Here is a 27238-nt window from a genome sequence, read left to right as displayed (position 1 = left end):
ACTTTATCTTCGGAACTCTGGAGATGCCTCCTTTTGGCGTGCTGGAGGTCTGAAAAGGGCGGGGGGAGCGGTTACTGATGGCAGCGTAAATAACCAAAAGTACTCTTCCTTCTGAGGGAAGACCACTCTCCCAGGGTTCGCGTCGCCAAGGCAGACACGTGGATCAAAAGAACTCTCGAGCCCACCCGTGCGCTGCCTGTGTATGTTGTAAAGTTCCTCGGGCTTTTGCAGCAGAGTCGCTGACAAACACTGCCTGCTCTGCTTCTTTGGGCACGACGCCGCGGCTAGGCTGCAGAGAAAGTGCCTGAAGGTGGCGTGGCGGTTCCTGGGAAAGGGGGCAGGCCTGAGAGGGCCGGGTTGCTGGTTCTGTAGTCTCCACGGTAACAGAATGCGACTGGATCCTGCCGAGCGATCCGCGGGTTCCGGCCGGCGGCACGTGATCTGTCGGGACTGCTCTTCCCCGGAAGAGCTTTCCTTGCGGCATTTTTTCACGTGGTTTTTGGCTAGCTGGCCTCTGCAGTTGAAAAGCGGTAATGTGGGCCCCAATAGTCGAGGACGACTGTTCTTCTCCGTGACTGGTCGGAGGCCTTTTCACTCCAAGGGTAGGAAGTGAGCGCTAGTGCTTTTGGCTGCCATAGGGTTATGTCTCCAGCTGTTGTACGAGGTGAGTGGCTTGGGTGTACTATGCAGAAAACACATGGCTGGGATTTGAGGAAATTCCTAGGTTACCTTGCAATACTTGGTCCAAGGCAGAGTGGCTTATTGATTGTTGTCCATTTCTGCCATAAAAAGTTATTCACATTCTCCATATACAACTGTTAGGGACCTGAGAGCTTGCTCGAGTTGCAGTTAAGGGATCATTCCCAGGAGTAGTATTTGGGGAGAGAAAGGAGTGGAGGGTGTATCATCTTTGGTAGGTGCAACTCTGTGCCTTAAAACCTAAAGCATTTCGGGTAACATTTTGAAATCTACCATTCAAATTTGGAGTTGTGGTGATGATAAAGTTTCCAGGGTATAGTCTGGTCCAAAGTAAGTGCTTCCTAATAAAATAGCAAATACCATTTAATTATTAAGTTAACTTAATGACTATTAAGAACCAATATTTGGCTATTTTACTGTCTTTTTTATCATTTACTAGCATATTTTCTGATTATTTTAATATCCAGACTATACTTTTTAAAAGATTTTTCAAATTTCTGGGCCAGTTGTATATTGGTGAGTACTGAAATTCGACTGAACCTATTTCACAAAAGTTTCAGAAATGTAATTTAACCATGCTGTTGTAGTGAAATTATATTAAGGAACAAACTGACATTTTTGTGCCTACCGTACAGCAGTGCATTTGTTATGTGAAAAGTTATGGTTATTTTTAGCAACTTGAGAAACATTCAGTTTAAGTTGACCAGCATTTGAATATTTTGTGTTTTTCAAGTAATGGTATTGATTTGGAATTTTAATTTGGTGTACTTTTTTTTTTAGTCTAGTACTTGAATCGTTGAATTAGGTAACTACCTAGTAAACTAACCAGTGTATTGTGTAAGTTGTATAAGGGTCATGACTTTAGTAGTTAAACATTTCCCAGAGAGGTCATTGGTGAAAAGACATTCTGAATAGGGACTCTGAAATTGTAACAGTTTACTTATGGAATTTACCACATTTCCTGAAAACTTTCTCTGTGAATTTGCATTTGTTTGTATGTGAATGCCTGCATCTTGTGATTTTGACATTTTCAGAATCTTTCTACCCTCAACTAAACTTATTTCCTTCGGTCATTATTATAGTTACCTTATGTGGATGAATGCTTGATCTTGAAAAGCTGAACTGAGAGCTTTTTGAGTGTTAAGTTTTATCTATGTATCAAAATTTTAGTATTTGTAGAGAGCCACATTGATAGTATATTTATTTATTTATTTATTTTTTGTCTTTTGTCTTTTGTTGTTGTTGTTGTTGCTATTTCTTGGGCCGCTCCCGCGGCATATGGAGGTTCCCAGGCTAGGGGTTGAATCGGAGCTGTAGCCACCAGCCTACGCCAGAGCCACAGCAACGCGGGATCCGAGCCGCGTCTGCAACCTACACCACAGCTCACGGCAACGCCGGATCCTTAACCCACTGAGCAAGGGCAGGGGCTGAACCCGCAACCTCATGGTTCCTAGTCGGGTTCGTTAACCGCTGTGCCACGACGGGAACTCCTGATAGTATATTTAGAATCTTGGTGGAAGATTTTATTGCTCTGTGAGTAGCTCACCTCTTCTGAGGGTACATTTGATTTTTGCAATTTGTTAAAGTTATCTTAGACTTTGGAGTGGTATTTGTGTCTCTGAAACAGCTGAATTTTCTTAATTGATTATCCTTTCTTTGGAAAATCCAATTCAGTATTCCAAAAGCATAGGCATATTGCTTATAGTGCAGTGAAATATGTGCTTGAATATTGTTGTGAAGTAAAATTTTATTCCTTGTTTGTAAATCAGTAACAACGTATGGCTCAAGATAGGGATTGTTTTGGTCATAAGTTAGGTTTTTGGTTTTATGTATTTTGATCAACTCGTGGAATAACTTGGCTGGAGGGTGGAAAAAAAACCTTATGTAAATTATAAGCTTGAAAGTTCTAACTTTTTTGTCTTAATACACATTTCCACATTCATTAGATATCTGTGTACAGAGTTCAAATTGGAAATCTGACTCTTCTGCCTTTTTTTTTGTTTAGACAAAAGAAAAATTTGAAATGTGTATAAATACCATAAGCACAAAGTTTACTTATTTGACACTAAACTGTATTTCTCTCAGTAGACTGTGATATTTCATAGATTAGCCTTTTTTTGGCTGCTCCTGTGGCATGTGGAAATTCCTGGGCCAGGGATTGAACCCTTGCCATAGCAGTGACCTGAACTACTTAAGTGACAGTGATGGATCCTTAACCCACTGTGCCACAAGGGACCTCCCTCATAGATTAATTTTTAAAAGATAGTGGTGGTTTTGTTTTTGCCATACCTGTGGCATGTGAAAGTTTCTGGGCCAGGAGTGGGACTCATGCCACCACGGTGATCCATGCCACCGTAGTGACAATGCCAGATCCTTAGCCTGCTGAGCCACACAGAGACTCCTCATAGGTATTACTTAAACTTGTTAGTTTTAGGAAACCAATAAACTTAATTGCATCAAAGCTGAGGAAGCTTTTGTAAAGAATCACCCTAAATTTTATCTGTCTCAAAAATAAACTTCAAATCAGAGGAGAGATTCTGTTTTCACCTTTCCTTGGTATTAAGTACTTCAGTGTTAGAAAGTTGGTTCCTATTTTTATATCTAGCAATAATAGGAAACATTAGCAACCTTTTTTTGGGGGGTGCTCTTCTGAGGCATACATAAGTTCTGGGGCTAGGGAGCAGACTCCAGTCACAACAGTTACAATGCTGGATCCTTAACCTGCTGAGCCACCAGGGAACTCCTAGCTATCCTCCTTTGAAGTCTTGATTTTTAAAATATTATCCTCAGGCTGATGAATAGTTTAAGTTTTGGAACTCTCCCCTCTTTTGGTGGGCACAGTGTTTTGTGGCCAGACCTGTAAGAAGAAGTAAAATTCAGATTAGATGCTTTTGCTGCTTGTTAGAAGCTCTAATGAAAAATAAAATTAGACTTAATTAAAATGAGGAGCACCAATAAGTGGCTCAATTGGATTTGTCAAAATTATTGACCCACTTCAGTGGGAGGAGTGATGTAGCATTTTCCTTTTTTTGTATAAAAGCTATCAGAGATGATAGCTTTATATTTTATAGAATATTTAGATAATTTATATTAGCACATCACTTCATTTGAATGTAACACCCTGAGATTTTGTTGAAACGTGATTCACATAACATAAAATTCATCATTTTAAAGGATACATATAAGTTGTTTTTAGTTCTTGAACACTTCCATCACCCCCCAAAGAAACTCCATACACATTAGCAATTGTCCCAGTTATTCCTCTCCCTGTTCACTGGCAACCACTGATTTTCTTTGTGCATAGATTTGCCTATTCTGGACATTTCATATAAATGGAATCATACTGTATATGGTGTTTTTTGTTTTAACTTTAATGAATTAACTAATTTAGTTTTAACTTTATTTATTTATTTATTTATTTATTTATTTATTTATTTATTTTGTCTTTTTGCTGTTTCTTGGGCCGCTCCCTCGGCATATGGAGGTTCCCAGGCTAGGGGTCTAATCGGAGCTGTAGCCTCCGGCCTATGCCAGAGCCACAGCAACGTGGGATCCAAGCCGCATCTGCGACCTACACCACAGCTCACGGCAACGCCGGATCCTTAACCCACTGAGCAAGGGCAGGGACCGAACCCGCAACCTCATGGTTCCTAGTCGGATTCGTTAACCACCGCGCCACGCCGGGAGCTCCCTAACTTTATTTTTTGAATAGATTGTATGTTCTCAAGATACAAAGTTTACAAAGTGTCAGAGTATGTATTTTGCCAACCAATTCATTTTCCCTTCATAAAGCCAGTACTACCTGTTCCTTCTCTATCTTTACAGATAGTCTGTGTCAAGCAAATACATACATTTTTCTCTTTCTTTGACTTTTTCTTTTTAATTTTTATTAAAGTATAATTGATTTACAATGTTTCTTCAATTTCTGTTGTACAGCAAAGTGACCTAATCACACACAGTTCCCTGTGCTGTATGGTAGGGCCCCATTGCCCATCTATTCCAAATATAACAGTTTGTATCCAGGAACCCTGAACTGCCTGTCCATTGCACTCCTTCCCCTCTGCCCCCTGGCAACCACAGGTCAACTCTCCTTGGCTGTGATCTGTATATTTTGTAGATAGGATCATCTGTGCCATATTTTAGGTTCCACATATAAGTGATATCATGTATTCTTTTTTTTCTTTCTGGCTTACTTCATTCTAGTTCCATCCATGTTGCTGTTGGTGGCATTAGTTTATTTTTTTTATGGCTGAGTAGTATTCCATGGAATGTGTGTACATCCTCTTAATACATTCATCTGTTGGTGGATATTTAGGTTGTTTCCATGTTTTGCCTATTGTGAATAGCACTGCAATGAACATGGGGGGGTGCATGTATCTTTTTCAATGAAAGTTTTGTTTGTTTGTTTTGTCTTTTTAGGGCGGCACCCATGGCATATGGAAGTTCCCAGGCTAGGGGTCAAGTCGGAACTGAAGCTGCTAGTTTATGCCACAGTCACAGCAACATGGGATCTGGGTTATGTCTGTGACCTACACCATAGCTCACTGCAACGACGGATCCTTAACCCACTGAGTAAAGCCAGGGATCAAACCCGCATACTTAGGGATACTAGTCGGGTTCATTACCACTGAGCCATGACAGGAACTCCCGAGTTTTTCTTTTTAAAATTTTTTTTGAAATATGTAGCATAATCTTCCACTCTTTTGAACATCATACTTTCAATATATATCTTGTAGGACTTCGCGTCGTGGCGCAGCGGAAACAAATCTGACTAGGAACCATGAGGTTGTGGATTCAATCCCTGGCCTCGATCAGTGGGTTAACAATCCTGGCATTGCCATGAGCTGTGGTGTAGGTCACAGATGTGGCTCGGATCTGGCATTGCTGTGGCTCTGGCGTAGGCTGGCAGCTACAGCTCTGATTAGACCCCTAGCCTGGGAACCTCCATGTGCTGTGGGTGTGGCCCTAAAAAGACAAAAGACAAATATATGTATATATATATATATATATATATCTACTATATATATATATATCTACTATATATATATCTACTATATATATATCTACTATATATATATATCTATATCTACTATATATATATATATAGTAGATAATTTTGTAGGAGTCCATAAAGTTTATAATTCTCTTTTCCAGCTGCAGAATATTCCACTCAGTAGTTGTACTGCCTTTTATTAATCACAGTTAAAGAACTGTTGATTCATGGGATGTATACATTTGTACTTTAGATATTTTCCTGTTACCCTCTGAGATTCTGTCATGTTATACTCTTAGCAATTGGTTAGATGAGAATGCTGGTTGTCATGCACCCTTTTCTACATTTCTGCCAAACTTGAATTTTTGTCATTCTGAGAGGGTAAAAAAGTGTTTTAGGATAGCTTTAATTTTTTTCTATTCTGAGACTATGTACATTTTCATAAACCATTTGCTCTTCCTAACCTTTGCCCATTTTTCTGTTAGTTTTTTTGTTTTGTTTTTTTTTTTTCTTTTAAAGGGCCACACCCGTGGCAAACAGAAGTTCCCAGACTAGGGGTTGAATTGGAGCTACAGCTGCTGGCCTATGCCACAGCCATAGCAGTGCCAGATCAGAGCTGAGCCACAGCAGGAACTCCTGAAGACCCCCCCCCCTTTTTTTTGTCTTTTTACCTTTTCTAGGGCTGCTCCTGCACCATATGGAGGTTCCCAGGCTAGGGGTCTAATCAGAGCTGTAGCCGCCAGCCTACGCCAGAGCCACAGCAACTCGGGATCCAAGCCAAGTCTGCAACCTACACCACAGCTCATGGCAACGCTGGATCCTTGACCCAGGGATCAAATTTGCAACCTCATGGTTCCCAGTTGGATTCGTTAACCACTGCGCCACGACAGGAACTCCCCGAGTTAGTCATTTTTTAAAAAAATTTTACTTGGATGGTTTTTGCCAAATTAAAAACCAATTTACATGATGTCAAATTTATCAAAAATTTTGTTGTCTCATTGACTTCTGTGTTTTGTGTCCTACTTATTGTCAGAACTCTTGGAAATCCCATTGTGGCTCAGCAGTAATGAACTTGGCTAATACCTATGAGGATTCGGGTTTGATCCCCGGCCCCACTCAGTGGGTTAAGGATTGGTGTTGCTGTGAGCTTCATTGTAGGTCACAGATGCACCTCGGATCTGGCATTGCTGTGGCTGTGGTGTAGGCCAGCAGTTTCACCTCTAGCCTGGGAACTTCCATATGCTGTAGATATGGCCCTAAAAAAAAAAAAAAAAAAGCTTTTCTAAATATACCTTTAAAGAAAAAATTACACTGAGACTTGGGAGTGAGGCAGGGGGATTAAAATTTTTGGTCCATCTGGAATTTTTTTCATTGTAAGGTCTGATATATGAAAACAGCTGTTTGTTTCCCAGTAAGTTCTGGTGATTTGTCATGGTTTCTTTAAATGTGTATACTAACAAATTAAGTAGCATTTTACTTATATATGAACTCTTGTCAGTACCATAATAAAATAACAGTTTTGTACAGTGATAACATAGAAATGTATTAATTTTTACTCAATCCAGCAGAACTTGCTATGTAATGGAATCCTCTGGCAAATTCATAAAGTATTGGGATCTTTTTAAAATGCAGACAGCCTTCCATTTTTTCTTTCTTTCTTTTTTTTTTTTTTTAGGGCTGCACCCGCAGCTTATGGAGATTCCCAGGCCCTAGGGGTCGAATCAGAGCTATAGCCATGGTCTATGGCACAGCCACAGCAATTCCAGATCTGAGCTGTGTCTGCATCCTACAGCACAGCTCACGGCAATGCCAGATCCTTAACCCACTGAGTGAGGCCAGGGATTGAACCTGTGTCCTCATGGATATTAGTCAGATTCGTTTCTGCTGAGCCACGACTGGAACTCCCAGACCTCCTTCCAGTTTAATTTCCTTAAATGTGTATACTTTTATATTTTCATGTAGTTTTCTAAAGTGAATATGCACTTTTGTTTTTCTTTGAAATTATGCTGAATTATTAGAGAATTAGGGATATGAGTAATTTAACCAAATAGGTTAAAGTTAACTTTTAAAAGATAATCAGATATTCCAGAATGAATATCCATATAGTGATTGAGAGAAAGAAGAATTTAGAACTATATTTCAAGGATAACAATCATTCTTGTATTTCCTTTATCAAAGTAAGTGTTCACTTGATTAAAGGGTTTTTTTCTTGTTGTTGCTGCTTGTTTTTTAGGCTGTGGAGGCCATTGTGATTATGTGGTAACTACAGTTATCTTACTACTGAGTTTCCCACTGGAATCATGGAGGAGAAACAGCAGATTATATTGGCTAATCAAGATGGTGGGACAGTGGCAGGAGCAGCACCTACCTTCTTTGTCATCCTAAAACAGCCAGGAAATGGCAAAACTGATCAAGGAATTTTGGTTACTAATCGGGATGCCTGTGCTTTGGCTAGCAGTGTGTCATCACCAGGAAAGTCTAAAGGAAAGATTTGCCTTCCAGCTGATTGTACTGTAGGAGGAATCACTGTCACCTTGGATAACAATAGTATGTGGAATGAATTCTATCATCGAAGCACAGAGATGATTCTGACCAAGCAGGGAAGACGCATGTTTCCTTACTGTCGTTACTGGATAACAGGTTTAGATGCAAATATGAAGTATATTCTCGTCATGGATATATCTCCTGTGGATAACCATCGTTATAAATGGAATGGTCGCTGGTGGGAGCCCAGTGGGAAGGCTGAGCCCCATGTTTTGGGGCGGGTTTTTATTCATCCAGAATCTCCCTCCACAGGTCATTATTGGATGCATCAACCAGTATCTTTCTATAAACTCAAACTTACCAACAATACACTGGACCAAGAGGGGCATATCATATTGCACTCTATGCATCGCTACCTGCCAAGGCTTCATTTGGTGCCTGCAGAAAAGGCTACTGAAGTGATACAATTAAATGGCCCCGGTGTCCACACTTTTACCTTCCCACAGACTGAATTCTTTGCAGTAACAGCTTATCAAAACATTCAGATTACCCAGTTGAAAATAGATTACAATCCATTTGCCAAAGGATTCCGGGATGATGGGTTGAATAATAAGCCCCAAAGAGATGGAAAGCAAAAGATCAACTCTGACCAAGAAGGGAATGGTGTTCCTGGTTCTCCTGGTCAACGGGCCCGTCTTACAGAAGGTGAGGGATCAGAGATACAGCTAACTGATTCGGATCCTTTGTCCAGGGGTCATGAAACATCAGGCAAGGGTTTGGAGAAGCCTTCCCTTAGTATAAAACGAGACTTTCTTGGTTTCATGGATATTGATTCATCACTTGGTGAAGCTCCTCAGTTGAAGCAAGAGGTTTCTGAAAGGTAGGTAGCAGTTTTTCTGCTCTTAAAGATTAAAGTGAGATTTTGAATTTAACATACTGATTTTATATACTGGTCACTTAAGACATTGATAAATGTAAAGCACATAAAATATACTGCAATTGCTGTTACATTCTCTGAAGTGACTGTTCATTTGTCTGTAACAATTCACGGTCCAGAATTATAGGCAAATTAGATGACTTGTCAAATGGGGATCGTGGATTTAGATTTAGACTTTTTAACTCACACATGACTGTTGTTAATGTATATTGACAACTTTTTTTTTATATTGAAGTATAGTTGATGTATTTTGTATATATAGATAACTCTTGATTAATTGAGGGAGGGAACGAATGACTTCCTAAATCATAACTGAAACAGAACTTATCCAAATGAGGCACAGAAGGGATTTAAAGTAAACTTATAGCTAGTATTTAAGAATTTACTGCCCTATGCAATCCTAATCCATAAATTACCTGACTAAAAAATAAGCTGAAGGTTATTACATGTTAAAATAATATGCTGTACTGTTGTTTTTATTTATTTATCTGTTTGTTTATGTGTGATATTTTATTTCATTTTTTGGGCTGCATCCACGGAAGTTCCCAGTCTGGGGAGCAAACCCTCACCACAATAGTGACCTGAGCCACAGCAGTGTCAACGCCAGATCCTTAACCACTAGGGAAGTTGTGCTTTTTAAATTTGAACTTGTTATTTATTTTTATTTTTTTTATAAAATTCTTAATTTTTAAATTTTATTTTATTTTTCTCTTTTTACAACTGTTCCTGTGGCATAAGTTCCCAGGCTAGAGGTTGAATCAGAGCTGCAGCAAAGCCTGTGCCACAGCCACAGCAGCACTGGATCCACGCCACATCTGTGACCTATGCTGCAGCTTGCAGCAACACTGGATCCTTAAACCGCTGAGCAAGGCCAGGGTTCGAACCCGGATCCTCATGGAGAGTATGATGGGTTCTTAACTGTCTGAGCCACAGTGGGAACTCCTAAGACTTTATTTATTTAAATTTTTTTTTTGTCTTTTTGTTGTTGTTGTTGCTATTTCTTGGGCCGCTCCTGCGGCATATGGAGGTTCCCAGGCTAGGGGTTGAATCGGAGCTGTAGCCGCCGGCCTACGCCAGAGCCACAGCAACGTGGGATCCGAGCCGCGTCTGCAACCTACACCACAGCTCACGGCAATGCCGGATCCTTAACCCACTGAGCAAGGGCAGGGACCGAACCCGCAACCTCACGGTTCCTAGTCGGATTCGTTAACCACTGCGCCACGGTGGGAACTCCTAAAAAAATTTTTTTATTTTCATTTTTGGTCACCCCTTGACATATGGAGTGCCTGAGCCAGGGATTAGATTGGAGCCACGGTCTTGACCTAAGCGGCAGCTGTGGCATCGCCAGATCCTTAACCCACTGTCCATGCTGGGGATTGAACCTGTGTTGTAGTGCTCCCAAGATGCAGTTGATCCTATTGTACCACAGTGGTAGCTCCAACTTTTTTTTTTAAATTTTTTAAATTATAGTTGATATACAATGTTCTGTCAATTTCTGCTGTTTAGCAAAGTGACCCAGTTATAATATATATACATTCTTCTTCTCATATTATCTTTTATCATGTTCTGTCACAAGAGATTGGATATAGTTCTGTGTGCTCTACAGCAAGACCTCATTGCTTATCCATTCCAAATGTAATAGTTTTTGTATGCTAACCCCAAACTCCCAGTCAGTTCGATTCCCTCTCCCTCTCCCCCTTGGCAGCCAGAAGTCTGTTCTCCATGTCTGTGAGAGTCTTTCTCTTCTTTTTGTTTGTTTGTTTTTTTGCCTTTTCTAGGGCCGCTCCCTCGGCACATGGAGATTCCCAGGCTAGGGGTCTAATTGGAGCTGTTGCATCAGAGCCACAGCAATGCCAGATCCGAGCCAAGTCTGCAACCTACACTATAGCTCACAGCAACGCCGGACCCATAACCCACTGAGCAAGGCCAGGGATCAAACCTGCAACCTCATTGTTCCTAGTCGGATTCGTTAACCACTGCGCCATGATGGGAACTCCGAGACTGTTTCTGTTCTGTAGGTAGATTCATCTGTGCCTTTTTTTTTTTTTCTTTGTCTTTTTAGGGCCGCACACATGGCATATGGAAGTTCGCAGGCGAGGGGTCAAATTGGAGCTGTAACTGCCAGCCTACACCACAGCCATGGCAACACCAGATCTGAGCCAAGTCTGTGACCTACAACACAGCTCACAGCAGTGCTGGATCTTTAATCCACTGAGTGAGGCCAGGGATCGAACCCTCATCCTCATGGATACTAGTCAGATTTGTTACTACTGAGCCACAACGGGAGCTACTTTGCCATATTTTAGATTGCACATATAAGTGATATCATATGGTATTTGTCTTTCTAAGCTCCTTCACTTAGCATGTGAATCTGTGGTTGCATCTTTGTTGCTACAAATGGCATTATTTTCTTCTTTTTTATGGCTGAGTAGTATTCCATTGTGTATATGTACCACGTCTTAATCCAGTCATTTGTCGATGGACATTTAGATTGTTTCCATGTCTTAGCTGTTGTGAATGGTGCTGCAGTGGACATAGGGGTGTATGTATCTTTTTTTGCTATTTCTTGGGCCACTCCCGCAGCATATGGAGGTTCCCAGGCTAGGGGTCCAATTGGAGCTGTAGCCACTGGCCTATACCAGAGCCACAGCAACGTGGGATCTGAGCCGCATCTGCAACCTACACCACAGCTCACGGAAACACCGGATCGTTAATCCACTGAACAAGGGCAGGGACCAAACCCGCAACCTCATGGTTCCTAGTTGGATTCGTTAACCACTGCTCCACGACAGGAGCTCCCCGTATGTATCTTTTTGGATGAAAGTTTTGCTAAAGACTTTATTTTTTTTAGAGCAGGTTTAGGTTTGCAGCAAATTTGAGAGGAAAGTAGAGATTTCCCATACAGCCTTTGCCCCTACACATGCATAGCCATTTGCATTAACAACACCCTCCACCTGAGTGCTACATTGTTACAATTGATAAATCTATGTTAATGCATCATAATCATCCAAAGTTTATAGATTACATAGATTCGCTCTTGCTGTTGTACATTTTGTGGGTTTGGACAACTGTGTAGTGATGTGTATCTGCCATCATAGTATCATACAGAGTATTTTCATTGCCCTAAAAATCCTCTGTGCTCCCCTTGTTACCGGAATGCCCCCTGATCACCTCTGGTCTTTTTATTATCTCCATAGCTTTGCCTTGACCAAAATGTCGTATGGTGGGACCCATGCAGTATGTAGCCTTTCAGATTGGCTTCTTTAAAATATGTATATAAGATTCCTTCATGTCTTTTCATGGTTTGATAGCACATTTTTTTTTAGTGCTGAGTAAGTAATCTTTCATTGTCTGGTTGTACCAGTTCATTTATTCATTCACTTGCTGAAGGACATCTTGGTTCCTTCCCAGTTTTGGCAGTTATGAATAAAGATGCCATAAACATCGGTGTCTAATCTTCAGTTTATTTGGGTAGGTGCCAAGGAGCATGATTGCTAGATTGTATGGTAACAGTATGTTTAGATATATGAGAAACTGCAGAATCTCCAAAGTAGATGTACCATTTTGCATTCCCAGCAGCAGTGAATGAGAGTTCTTTTTTTTTTTTCTTTCTTTTTTGGCTTCATGCATTTTCTGGGTTTTGGCCTTTCTAATAAATATGTAGTATTATCTCGTTTAAATTTACCTCTCACTAATAACATGATGTGATGCATCTTTTTATATGCTTATTTACCATCTGTGTATATTCTTTGCTGTCTCTTAAGGTCTTTGGCCCATTTTCTAATCAGATTGTTTTATAGTTGTCTTACTAGTTCTTCTTATATCAGATGTCTTTTGCAAATATTTTCTCAGTTTGTGGCTTGTCTTATTCTTTTGATCTTGTCTTTCACAAAGCAGAAGTTCAGCCTATCAGTGATTTCTTTCATGGGTTATCCCTTTGGTGTTTTGTTTTGTTTTTTCCTTTTAGGACTGTACCCATATATGCATATGGAAGTTCCCAGGCTAGCGGTCAAGTTGGAGCTGTAGCTGCCGGCCTACACCACAACCACAGCAACACCAGATCTGAGCCCCATCTGTGACCTGCACCACAGCTCACAGCAACACTGGATCCTTAACCCACTGAGTGAGGCCAGGGATTGAACCCTCAACCTCAAGGTTCCTAGTTGGATTCGTTTGTGCTGCTCCACAGCAGGAACTCCCATGCCTTTGGTTTTGTATCTAAAAAGTTATTGCCATATTTAAGGTCTTGTAGGTTTTCCTTAAGTTAACTTTTAGGATCCTTACAGTTTAATGTTTTATATTTTGGTTTATGATCCATTTTGAATTAGTTTATGTGAAGGTTGGAAGGTCTATGTCTAGATTCAGCTTTTTTCTTGTCCTGCTGTTTCAGCACCAATTATTGAGCAGACTCTCTTTGCTGTGTTGTACTGTCCTTGCTCCTTTTTCAGAGATCAATTGACTGTGAGTCTATTTCTGGGCTCTGCAGTCTAGTCCATTGGCCTATTTGTCTATTCAGTACTACACTGTTTTGATTATGGTAACTTTATAAGTAAGTCATGGACTTGGGTAGGGTCAGCTGTCTTTGTTCTTCTCCTTGAATATTGTATTGGATTTTCTGGGTCTTTCTTGTCCATGTAGACTTAAGAATCAGCTCATCAGTATCCACAAAATAACTTGCTGGGATTTGATTGTGGTTGCATTTGATCTGTAGATCAAATTGGGAAAAACTAACGTCTTAACTGTATTGAATCTTCCTATTCATGAACATGAATATTGCTTCATTTATTTAATGTTTTTCATCAGATTCTTGTCATTTTCCCCATGTAGATCTTGTGCATGTTTGATTTATAACCAAGTATTTTGCTTTTTGGGGGGTGATGTAATTAAATGGTATTGTGTTTTTAACTTCAAATTCCACTTGTTCATTGTTGGTATATTGGAAGGCAAGTTGCCTTTTTTTTTTTTTGTCTTTTTGTCTTTTTTGTTGTTGCTATTTCTTGGGCTGCTCCCTCGGCATATGGAAGTTCCTGGGCCAGGGGTCCAATCAGAGCTGTAGCCACCGGCCTACGCCAGAGCCACAGCAACGTGGGATCCGAGCCGCGTCTGCAACCTACACCACAGTTCACGGCAACGCCGGATCGTTAACCCACTGAGCAAGGGCAGGGACCGAACCCGCAACCTCACAGTTCCTAGTCGGATTCGTTAACCACTGTGCCACGACGGGAACTCCGAAAGTTGCCTTTTGTACTTTGATGCTACATTCTACATCCTTGCCGTAATCATTCCCTAGTCCCGGAAGTTTTCTTGTGGATTCTTTTGGGTTTTCTATTTTGATTATCATGTCATTTCAGAGTGAAGTGTTGGTTCTTTCCCCTAAATCTGTATTCTTGTTACTTTCTTTTCTTCTTTATTTCATTAGCTAGGACTTCCTGTATGATATTGAAAAGGAGTGATTAGAGGAGACATCCTTGCTTTGTTTCTGATTTTCAGTGGCAGAGTTTCTAATTTCTCACCATTAATTAAGTGCAATGTTTGCTTTAGGTTTTTGTAGATACTCCTTTTTTTTTTTTTGTCTTTTTAGGGTCACACCCATGGCATATGGAGGTTCCCAGGCTAGGGGGCATTGGCCTATGTCACAGCCACAGTAATGTGGGATCCGAGCTGTATCTGTGACCCACTGAGTGAGGCCAGAGATTGAACCTGTGTCCTCATGGATACTAGTCAGATTCGATTCTGCTGAGCCATGACGGGAACTCTGTAGATAATCTTAATCAAGTTGAGGAAGTTCCCTTCTATTCCCAGCTTACTGAGAGTTTTAATCATGAATGGATGTTAGATTTTGTCAAATACTTTTTCTGAATCTGTTGTTATGGTGTAATTTTTTTTTCTTTTTTGGTTTATTGATGTGAAGGATTACATTGATTTTTTTTTTCTTTTTTTAATAAAGTTGGTTAAACATTAATTTTTTTTTTTTTTTTTTTTGCTTTTTAGGGTCACACCTGTGGCATAGGGAGGTTCCCAGGCTAGGGGTCGAATTGGAGCTACAGCTGCCAGCCTGTGCCACAGCCATAGCAACACAGGATCTGTCTACACCTACACCACAGCTCACAGCCATGCCAGATCCTTAACTCACTGAGCAAGGCCAGGGATCAAACTCAAAACCTCATGGTTCCTAGTTGGATTCATTTCTGCTGCGACATGACGGGAACTGCAACATTAATTGTTTTTTGAATTTTGAACCAACCTTGAATACTTGGGATATTCCGTATGGTCTTGGTGTATAATTTTTTATATATGGTTTTTTATTTGCTCTTATTTTATTGAGTATTTTGCATTTATGTTCTTGAGGAATGATGATTTATTGTTGTAATGTCTTTGTCTGGTTTTGGTATTAGGGTAATGTTGGCCTCATAGAATGAGTTAGCAGGTATTCCCTCTGCTCCATCTTCTGAAGGAGATTATAGAGAATTGGTATAATTTCTTTTCTGTTTGGGAAAATTCACCAGGGAACTCGTCTGGGCCTGGTGCTTTCTGTTTTGGAAGGTTATTAGTTATAGACTCAATTTCTTTAGTAAAATAGGCCTATTTTGATTGTTTATTTCTTCTTGTGTGAGTTTGGAGCATTGTGTTTTGCAAGAAATTGGCTCATTTCACCTAGGTCATCAAAGTTGTTGCCATAAAATTGTTCATATATTCTTTTATTATCCTTTTGATGTTCATGGGATCTGTAATCATATCCCTCTTTTCATTTCTGCTAGTAGGAACTTGTGTCTTCTATCTTTTTTCCTTAGCCTGGCTAGAGACTTACTGAATTTATTGATCTCTTCAAAGATCAGTTAAAAAAACAAAAAAAAATTTTTTTAAATCAACTTTTCATTTCATTGGTTTTTCTCTATTGATTTTTTGTTTTCAATTTCATTGATTTCTGTCATGATTCTTTTTTTTTTTTGTCTTTTTTAGGGCCGCACCCGCAGCATATGGAGGTTCCCAGGCTAGGGGTATAATTGGAGCTGTAGCTGCTGGCCTACACCACAGCCACAGCAACGCCAGATCTGAGCTGCCTCCGTGACCCACACCAGAGCTCATGGCAACACCGGATCCTCAACCCACTGAGCTAGGCCAGAGATAGAACCCGCAACCTCATGGTTCCTAGTCTGATTCGTTTCTGCTATGCCACAACGGAAACTCCCTGTCATGATTTTTACTATTTCTTTTCTTCTGTTCACTTGGGATTTAATTTGTTCTTCTTTTTCCAATTTCCTAAGGTGGGAACTTAGGATTGATTTTAGACCTTCCTTCTTCTGTAATATATGCATTCAATGCTGTATTTCTTTCTAAGTACTGCTTTCTCTGCACCCCACAAATTTTTCTAAGTTGTATTTTCACTTAGTTTAGAATATTTAGTAATTTCTTTTGAGATTTCTTTGACCCATATGTTATTTAGAAATGTGTTGTTTAATCACTTACTGTGGGATTTTTGATATTTCTCTGTCAGTGATTACTAGTTTAATTCCATTGTAGTCTTTTAAATATTTTAAGATGTGTTTTATGATCCAGAATGTGGTTTAGGCTGACAGAATATTTTATGTGAGCTTGATAAGAATGTTTTGTGCTGTTGTTGGATGACGTCTATACATGTCAATTATATCCAGTCGATTGGTGATGTCATTTAATTCAACTATGTCCTTATTGATTTTTCTACCTGCTGCATCTGTCCATTTCTGATAGAGGATGTTTCAGTCTGACTCTATAATGGTAGATGCATGTGTTTCTCCTTGCATTTCTTTTAGTTTTTCCCTCATGTAGGTCGATACTCTGTTTTAGGGCCATATATGTTAAGGATTGTTATATCCTTATAGAGAATTGACCCTATATCATTATGTAATGTCCTGCTTTATCCCCTATAAATTTCCATAATTTGAAGTCTGCTCTGTCTGAAATTAAAATAGCTGACTCCTGCTTTTTTTGGTTAATGTGAGCATGGTGTATTTTTTCCATCCATTTATTTTTTAATCTCTATTCATCTGTATTTAAAGTGGGTTTTGTAGTTAGTATATAGTTAGTTAGGTTTTGTTTTTTGATCCATTCTGTCAGTCTTTGTCCTTTTCTGGTTTGTTTGTTTGGCGGTGCCCCAGGGCATGTGGAAGTTCCCGCGTCAGGGATTGATTTCATGCCACAGCAGCGACCTGAGCTGCTAAGTGACAGCACTGGATCCATGAGTCACAAGAGGACTCTTATTTGTAGGCTTTTTTTTTTTTTTTTTTCTTTTTAGGGCCACACCCACAGTGTATGGAAGTTCCCACTAGGGGTTGAATCACAGATGTAGCTGCCAACCTACACCAGAGCCATAGCAATGTGGGATCCGAACCATGTCTGTGACCTGCACCATAGCTCACAGAGATGCCAGATCCTTAACCCACTGGGTGAGGCCAGGAATCGAAGCCTCATCCTCAGGGATACCACTTGGGTTCGTTACTGCTGAGCCACAGCAGGAACTCCCTACTTGTAGACTTTTTTTTGTGTGTGTGTGTGTCTTTCGTCTTTGCAGGGACGCACCCGAGGCCTATGGAGGTTCTCAGGCTAGGGGTCTAATCGGAGTTGTAGCCGCTTGCCTACACCACAGCTACAGCAGTGCTGGATCCGAGCCTCGTCGGCGACCTACACCACAGCTCATGGCAACACGGGATCCTTAACCCACTGAGCGAGGGCCAGGATCAAACCCACAACCTCATCGTTCACAGTTGGATTTGTTAACCACTGAGCCACGACGGGAACTCCTTGTAGACTTTTTAATGATGGACTTATGACTGGGGTGAGGTGGTATCTCATTGTAGTTTTGCTCTGCATTTCTCTAATAATAATTAGCAATGTTGAGCATCTTTTTATTTGCCTGTTGGCCTTCTATCTATATTTGGAGAAATGTCTATTTAAGTCTTCTGCCCATTTTTTGATTGGTTGTTTATTTTTTGTTACTGAGTTGTATGAGCTGTTTGTATGTTTTAGAAATTAAGCCTTTGTTGGCTGCATCATTTGCAAATATTTTCTCCCAGTCTGCATGTTGTCATTGTCATTTTTTTATGCTTTCCTTTGTTATGTAAAAGCTTTTAAGTTTTTAAAATTATTTATTTTTAAATTACTCAATGAATTTATTGCATTTATAGTTGTACAATGATCATCACAATCCAATTTTATAGGATTTCCATCCCACACCCTCAGCACATCCCCCCACCACCCCGAACTGTCTCCTTTGGAAACCGTAAGTTTATCAAAGTCTGTGAGTCAGTATCTGTTCTTCAAAGAAGTTCATTGTGTCTTTTTTCAGATTCCACATGTCAGTGATAGCATTTGATGTTGGTGTCTCATTGAATGGGTGACTTCACTTAGCATGATAATTTCTAGGTCAATCCATGTGGCTAAAAATGCCAGTATTTTGTTCCTTTTAATGGCCGAGTAATATTCCATTGTGTATATGTACCACATCTTCTTGATCCACTCCTCTGTTGATGGACATTTAGGTTGTTTCCATGTCTTGTCTATTGCAAATAGGGCTGCAGTGAACATTGGAGTACATGTATCTTTGCGAGTCATGATTTTCTCTGGATAGATGCCCAGGAGTGGGATTGCTGGATCAACTGGTAGTTCTATTTTTAGTTTTCTGAGGAATCGCCATACTGTTTTATGCTTTCCTTTGTGATGTAGAAGCTTGTATGTTTTGAAAATTACTTATTTTTTATTTTATTTTATTTTTTGTGGCCACACTTGGTGCATTTGGAAGTTTCCAGGCCAGGGATTGAATCTGAGCCACAGCTGAGGCCTGTGCTGGATTCTTTTAACCTGCTGTGCTGGAACAGGGGTCAAACCTGTGCCTCGCCTGTGACCCAAGCTGTTGCAGTAGGATTCTTAACCTTCTGGGCCACAGTGGGAATTCCAGAAGAGCTTATAAGTTTGATTAGGTCCCATTTGTTTATTTTTGTTTTTATATCCTTTGCCTTGGGAGACTTACCTAAGAAAACATTGGTTGGATATATGTCAGAGAATGTTTTGCTTATGTTTTCTTCTAGGAGTTTTATAATGTCATGTCTAAAAGTCTTTAATCCATTTTGAGTTTATTTTTGTGTACCATATGAGAATGTATTCTAATTTCATCTACATGTGGCTATCCAACTTTCCTAACACCACTTCCTAAAAAGATTGTCTTTCTCCTTTGTATTTTCTTGGCTGCTTTTGTTGAAGACTAACTGTAGGTTTATTTCTGGGCTCTTTATTTCTGTTTCATTGATCGATATGTCTGTTTCTGTGCCATTACCTTGTTGCTTTGATTACTGCAGCTTTACAGTATTGTCTGAAGTCTGGGAGTGTTACACCTCCAGCTTTGTTGCTTTTCCTCAGGATTGCTTCGCCAATTCTGGGTCTTTAATGGTTCCATATAAATTTTAAGGTTCTTCTAGTTCTGGGAAAACCTCATGATCTTTGTCTTTTAATTGGTGCATTTAGACTGTTGACATTCCAAATGATTATTATTGGATAGTAATATCTACCATATTTATTATAGTTTTTCTTTTGCTCTGGTTCTTTGTTCCTATATTTGTTTTCCAGTCTTTTCCTGGCTTTTTGGTTTTAGTTTAGCATTTTATATGTTTTGTTTTTCTCTTCTTTCTTAGCCTGTGGTTACACTTTTTTTTTTAAAGTGGTTGCTCTGTGGTTTGAGTATACATTTTTACAACTTTTCCTGCTTTTTGTATCATTGCTGTCATTCATTTCACATACACGTATAAATACTAAACAGGAGAAAGGACTTACACAGTACCTGTGAAGCAGTACAGTGTTATCTGAAAGTGGACTTGGGTAAGTTGAAAAATGTGTATTCAAACCATAGAACAACCACTTAAAAAAAAAAGCATAAGAGCAAAAGAAAAATTCCCATTATGTGTCTATTAACACCTGTTGTAGTTGCCCACAGTCCTTGGATATTTTGTTCTTTTGAGTCTTTGTTTTCTTTCCTTTTCAGTTTTAGAGGTTTCTGTTGATATCCTTAAGCTCACAGATTGTTTCCTTAGCTGTATCCCTTCTAACTAATAGGCTTATCAAAGACATTCTTAATTCATTACCAGGTTTTTGATCTTTAGCATCTCTTTTCGTTCTTTCATAGGATTTTCATTTCTCTGCTTACGTTGCACATCTGTTCTTGAAAAGGCAGCTGTGCTCATCACTGTACTACCAATGCTGCGATCTGTTTTTGCATGTTGTCTACTTTGTACATTAGAACCCTTAGCATATTAATCATAGTTTTTAATTCCCAATCTGGAAATTTCATCATCATGGTATGACAATTTTGATGATTATCTGTCTTCAGATTGTATTTTTTTGCCTTTTAGTATGCTTTGTAATTTTTTCTTGATAATTCGACATTATATATTAGGTAAAAGGAAGTGCCGTAAATAGGCCTTTAAAAATGTGATTGTAGGAGTTCCCATCATGGCACAGCAGAAATGAATCTGACTGGGAACCATGAGGTTGCCAGTTTGATCCCTGGCTTCTCTCAGTGGGTTAAGGATTTGACGTTGCTGTGGCTGTGGTGTAGGCCGGAAGCTGTAGCTCCGATTGGACCGCTAGCCTGGGAACCTCCATATGCCCCAGGTGTAGCACTAAAAAAAAAAAAGACAAAAGACAAAAAAAAATGGTAGTAAAGTATACGCATGAGGGAAAGGGAAGCATTCTTTAGTCTTGCTAAGTCTCAGTTTTTTAGTGAGCCCGTACCTCTGTACTGTGAACTTTGCATCCTCATGGATCCTTGTCTAGTTTGTTAACTGCTGCGCCACTATGGGAACTCCAACTTTATAGTTTCTAAAAGCAGTTATTGTCCAAAGCTGGAAGAACTTAAGTTGTCTCAGTCTGAGTCTTCTCCTTAGTGCCAGGGATTGAACCCCCTTCCTCGTGGATACTAATTGGGTTTGTTAACTACTGAACCAAGATGGGATCTCCTTATCTCTGATTTATAGATCCGTGCAATCTTTGGCACTAGAGAGTCATCTGGATTTGGATCACACAGGATACTGGAGTGAACAAATGGGTAAAAGAACTTTAGAAAGAGTTAAAGCAGAAAACCACTATGATCCTAGACTGTCAAGACTAATGCTTTCTTTAACTTAATATTTCGATGATAAATTGTTGTAAATGCAACCTTAGGTGTGGTCTGGAGGAGAAAGAATTGTCAGAAAGAATACACTACCTTGATACTGACTGTCATTAGGTTTCATAATTGTGGCTTGCCAAGGAAACATACTACTCCCAACTGGATCTGCAGAACATTGTGCTGGAGGGTCACTGGCCAAATCACTAAGTTCCTTATTAATTTGCCTCAGTGCCATAGTCTGTGCTTTTCGTCTGGCTCCTCACTATCTTGGTGTGTGCTCACAGGTCTGGCCAAAAGCTCTTGATTATCTGGGATGCTGGGAAGGATTGTCTCTTTGTTTCACACTGGCTCTGCCAGACACAGGTGCCGAGGGCCAGGGCCTCCTCCCCATGCAGTAGTGCCCTACTGAGAATTTACTTTTAAAATTACTTTGGAGGCTAGGGTAAGATGGAGTTTTTAGCTGAAAGAGTCACATGTATTTCTTTGTTATAGACAGTAGGTTTTGGTGTTACATATGGTGTTAATGAGCTTCTGATTTTAGTGGGTCAAGCAGATGGTTCAGATTTATGAGTCCATGGGTATCTGTTACTGAAGGGGAAAAAAACAACTTAAAGTGCATTCTTCGGGAGTTCCTATTGTGGTGCAGTGGAAACGAATCCGACTAGGAACCATGAGGTTGTAGGTTCGATCCCTGGCCTCTCTTAGTTGGTAAAGGATCCGGCATTGCCGTGACCTGTGGTGTAGGTTACAGACATGGCTCAGATTTGGCGTTGCTGTGGCTCTGGTGTAGGACGGCAACAGCTCTGATTTGATCCCTATCCTGGGAACCTCCATATGCCCTGGGTGCGGCCCTAAAAAGACAAAAGACTAAATAAATAAATAAAGTGCATTCTCCAGGAAATGGCATTATCTTCATGCCTGAAAATAATGTTTAGCTTGTGCAAACCTTATCTCCAACTGCTTGACTTGGGAGCTGGGATTATTTTGAGTCAAGGGTTGGCCAAATGTGGCTTACAGTCTGTTTTTATATTTTTATAAGAATATGTGACAGAGACCATAAGACACTTGGAAAAGCCTGAAATATTACTTTGCCTATTTATAGAAAAAGTTTGCAAACCTCCAATTGATTGATTTTTTACCATGCCCTTAGCACATGGAAGTTCCCAGGCCAGGAACCCATGCCCAGCAGTGACCCAAGCTGCTGCAGTGACAATGCCAAATTCTTAACCCACTACACCATAAGAGAACTCCTAACTTCTTTTTTTTTTTTTTGTCTTTTTGCCATTTCTTGGGCCGCTCCCACGGCATATGGAGGTTCCCGGGCTAGGGGTCGAATCGGAGCTGTAGCCACCAGCCTACGCCAGAGCCACAGCAACGCAGGATCCGAGCCGCGTCTGCAACCTACACCACAGCTCATGGCAACACCAGATCCTTAACCCACTGAGCAAGGGCAGGGATCGAACCCGCAACCTCATGGTTCCTAGTCGGATTCGTTAACCACTGCGCCACGATGGGAACTCCCTAACTTCTGATTTATGAAGTCTTATTAAAAAATTACATACGAGGGAGCTCCGATTAGACCCCTAGCCTGGGAACCTCCATATGCCGCTGGAGCGGCCCAAGAAATAGCAAAAAAAAAAAAAGAGACAAAAAAAATTTACATTCGGATTTTTTTATTCCTTGTCTCTTATCTTCTGCTTAGTCCATTGAAATGTGATTGCTTTATCATTCCATTTTGATTATCTTAGTCATGAATGAATTCTTTATTTGTAAATTGAACATTATTCTGCCTTTGTTGTTGCATATGCTATGGTTAGACTGTCTCCTATTTAATCTCTTTTTTTCTTGTTCTGTAATATACTATTCACTTGATTTTCCAAACTTGATTTTTTTTTTTGTCTTTTTAGGGCCGTACCCATGGCATGTGGAGGTTTTCAGGCTAGGGGTCAGATGGGAGCTACAGCTGTTGGCCTGCGCCACAGCCACAGCAACACCAGATCCAAACTGAGTCTGCGACCAACACCACAGCCAGTGTGGGATCCTTAACTCACTGAGTGAGGCCAGGAATCGAACCTGCATCCTCACGGATACTAGTTGGATTCGTTTCTGCTGAGCCACAACGGGAACTCCCTCCTAACTTGATTTTTTTACTCTTTTTTCAGCCGTCTTCATTAGTTCCTCTTATATATTTAGCCAATTACTAAATGATAGTATTTTCCAGAATTATGTTCTTATAGTCTATCCGTGATTTTGTCCTCTGCCCTTTGTGGTACTATTTTGAGAGCTAATAATGCCTCCATCTTAGATTGGACTAATTTCTTAGCTCCAGACCTCTAGACCTCCTGGCTCCTGGAATTCTACCTATAATGTTTCTTGATACCACCAACTCCAATTGGATTTTTTCATCTTAAGACCTGCTCTTTTGTATTAGGTATCATGGTCATTCAATATTATTTTTGCTTCCCTCCACAAATCCATTATATTCTTTTAAAGTTTTTAAATTTTTAATATTATTTTTTTAAGACCATACCCACAGCATATGGAAGTTCCCAGGCCATGGATTGAATCTGATGATAGTGTTCTTTTTTTTGTCTTTTTTGCCTTTTCTAGGGCCGCTGCCAGGGCATATGGAAGTTCCCAGGCTAGGGGTCTAATCGGAGCTGTAGCTGCTAGCCTACACCACAGCTCACAGCAAAGCTGGATCCTTAACCCACTGAGCAAGGCCAGGGACTGAACCTGCAACCTCATGATTCCCAGTCGGATTTGTTAACCACTGTGCCACGACGGGAACTCCGATGATAGTGTTCTTTATTGCACAAAAATAAAAGATTTTATTTTTGATGAAGAATGATTTTTCTAATTTTTCTTCCGTTGGCTTGTGCTTTTTGTGTCGTACATCAGGAACCATTACCAAATATGAGATTATAAAGATTTTATTCCATGACTTCTATTAAGAGTATATAGTTTTAGCACATAAATTTAGGCCTTTGAACCGTTTTCAGTGTTTTTAAGTATAAGATAGGAGTCCAGCTTTCTTCTTTTTTATGGGTATGTTCAGTTTTTGCAGCAACACGTGTCCAAAGGACTCTTCTTTTCGTATTAATTGGTGTTGGTACTCTGGTCAAAAATTGAGCATACGCATGAGAGTTTATTTCTGGGATGCCTATTCTGTTCATCTTTATGTCGTTTTTTTTTGGTCTTTTTGCCTTTTCTTTGGGCCACTCTTGCAGCCTATGGAGGTTCCCAGGCTAGGGGTCCAATCGGAGCTGTAGCCACCGGCCTACGCCACAGCCACAGCAATGCAGGGATCTGAGCCGTGTCTGCAACTTACACCACAGCTCACGGCAACACCGGATCCTTAACCCACTGATCGAGGCCAGGGATCAAACCTGCAACCTCATGGTTCCTAGTCGGATTCGTTAACCACTGCGCCACACGGGAACTTCTTAAATTTTTTTTTTAAAGATGGTCACTCATGTTTATTTAAGGCATCTAAGCAAGCCCATTACTCTAATTTTAATTCATATTAAATTAGCGTAATTTTGGTCATTCCAAACTTCTTTATTCAAATAACTGTTGTAGTGTAGTTATATCACAATACTACTAGTTTTTGACATCTATTGATTGCAAGTCTTGTGCCAGGTAATGTTCTTTTTTTTTTCTTTTTGTGTGTATTGTTTTTAACCTCTAATGTTACTGAGATATAATTGACAGACAGCACTGTATAAGTTGAAGGTGTGTAGCATGATTTGACTTATATACATCATGATCTAATTACCACAAATTTAATGAACATCCATTATCTTACATAGATGCAAAATATAAGAAAAAAGTTTCCCTTGTGATGAGATCTCTTAGGATTTACTAACTTTAATGTCTAACTTAGAGCAGTGATAGTTATATTAATTATATTGCATATTAGAAACCTAGTACTTACTTATAACTGGAAGTTTTATACATTTTCAGCACCTTCATCTAATTTCCCCTTCCCCCACCTCTGGTAACCACAAATTTGATCTCTTTTTCTGAGTGTGTTTGTATGTTTTGAAGTGTAATTGACTTACAACACTGTATTAGTTCTGGTGCACAGCATAGGGTGATTTGATATTTATGTACATTATGAAGTGATTACCTTAATAAGTCTAGTTACCATTTGTCAGCATACAAAGATACTGCATTATTATTGGCGGTATTTCCTGGACTGTACATTTCATCCTTGTGATTCATTTATTTTATAACTGAAAGTTTGTACATCTTAATTTCCTTCACCTGTTTCATTCCCCCCACCCTCCTGTCCTCTGGTAACTATCTCTTTGTTCTTTTTATCTGTAATTATGTTTCTGTTTTTGTTTGTTCATTTGTTTTTTAGACTCCATTTACCAGTGAAATTATACAATATTTGTCCTTTTTTGTCTGACTTATTTCACTTAGCACATATCCTCTAGGTCCATCCATGTTCTTGGAAATAACAGGATTTCATTCTTTTTTGTGGCTATTATTCCATCACTTTGCCATCACTTTCTCCCTCTGTCTCTCTCACACACACATGCGTATCATGGTTTTTTTTTTTTTTTGGTTTTTTTGGCTCCACATACAGCATGTGGAAGTTCCCAGGCCAGGGATCAGACCCATAGCATAGCACTGACAGTGCTGGATCCTTAACCTGCTGAGCCATCAGGGAACTCTTTCACACACATCTTTTTATTAATTTTTAAAATTATAGTTGATTTACAGTGTTGTGCCAGTTTCTACTGTACAGCAAAGTGACCCAGTCATACATATATGTACATTCCTTTTCTCTTTTTATCTTCCATCATGTTCTATCCAAGAAAATGGATATAGCTCTATACAGTAGGACCTCATTGCCCATTCATTCTAAATGTAATAGTTTGCCTCTCCTAACCCCAAACTCCCAGTCCATCCCATCCCCTCCCCTCCACCTTGGCAACCACAAGGGAGTTCTCCATGTCTGTGAGTCTTTTTTTGTTTTGTAGATAGGTTCATTTGTGCCATATTTTAGATTCCACATATAAATGATAGCATATGGTATTTGTCGTTCTCTTTCTGACTTCACTTAACATGAGAGTCTCTAGTTCCATCCATGTTGCTGCAAATGACATTATTTTGTTCTTTTTAATGGCTGAGTAGTATTCCATTGTGTTTATATACAACATCTTCTTAATCCATGTCGATGGACATTTAGGTCATTTCTGTGTTTTGGCTGTTGTGAATAGTGCTGCAGTGAACGTGCAGGTGCATGTGTCTTTTTCAAAGAAAGTTTTGGCTGTGTATATGCCCAAAGAGTGGGATTGCGGGGTCATATGGTAGTTCTATATTTAGTTTTCTGAGGTACCTCCATACTATTTTCCATAGTGGTTGTATCAGCTTACATTCCCACCAACAGTGTAGGAGGGTTCCCTTTTCTCCACACCCTCTCCAGCATTTGTTATTTGTAGACTTACTAAAAATAGTCATTCTGACTGGTGTGAGGTAGTACCTCATTGTAATTTTGATTTGCATTTCTTCAGTAATTAGTGACGGTGAGCATTGTTTCATTGTGCATATGGGCCATCTGTGTGTCTTACGGGTGAAATGTTTGTTTAGATCACCTGCCCATTTTTCAATTGAGTTGTTTGTTTTTTTTGTTGTTGGCTGTATGAGTTGTTTGTATATTTTGGAGGTTAAGCCCTTGTTGGTTGCATAATTTGCAGAGATTTTCTCACATTCTATGGGTTGTCTTTTTGGTTTTTTTATGGTTTGCTTTGCTATGCAAAAGCTTTTGAGTTTAATTAGCTCCCATTGGTTTATTTTTGTTTTTGTAGTTGTTATTCTAAGAGGTGGATCAAACAAGATGTTGCTCCAGTTATCGTTCTGCCTATAGTTTCCTCTAGGAGTTTTATAGTATCTGGCCTTACATTTAGGTCCTTAATCCATTTTGAGTTTATTTTTGTGTATTCATTTTGTGCATTTTGTGGGTTTGTTTGTTTGTTTG

The 27238-nt window shown here is 39.7% G+C and overlaps 1 protein-coding gene across 22 annotated transcripts in view; it reads left to right on the top strand.

Moving 5' to 3' along the window:
- MGA (MAX dimerization protein MGA) overlaps nt 1–27238 on the top strand; it is a 175299-nt gene that overhangs the window by 72256 nt on the left and 75805 nt on the right. For all 22 annotated transcript variants that reach the window (XM_047766623.1, XM_047766630.1, XM_047766631.1 and 19 more), the window contains exon 2: nt 7926–9056. In XM_047766623.1, the coding sequence (XP_047622579.1) occupies nt 7993–9056 (1064 nt within the window). In that variant the 5' untranslated portion in view covers nt 7926–7992. The remainder of the gene's footprint in view (nt 1–7925; nt 9057–27238) is intronic.

Source organism: Phacochoerus africanus, chromosome 2 (genome assembly GCF_016906955.1).
Source record: "Phacochoerus africanus isolate WHEZ1 chromosome 2, ROS_Pafr_v1, whole genome shotgun sequence".
Classification (NCBI taxonomy): Eukaryota; Metazoa; Chordata; class Mammalia; order Artiodactyla; family Suidae; genus Phacochoerus; species Phacochoerus africanus.
This window is presented reverse-complemented; position numbering and strand designations above follow the sequence as displayed.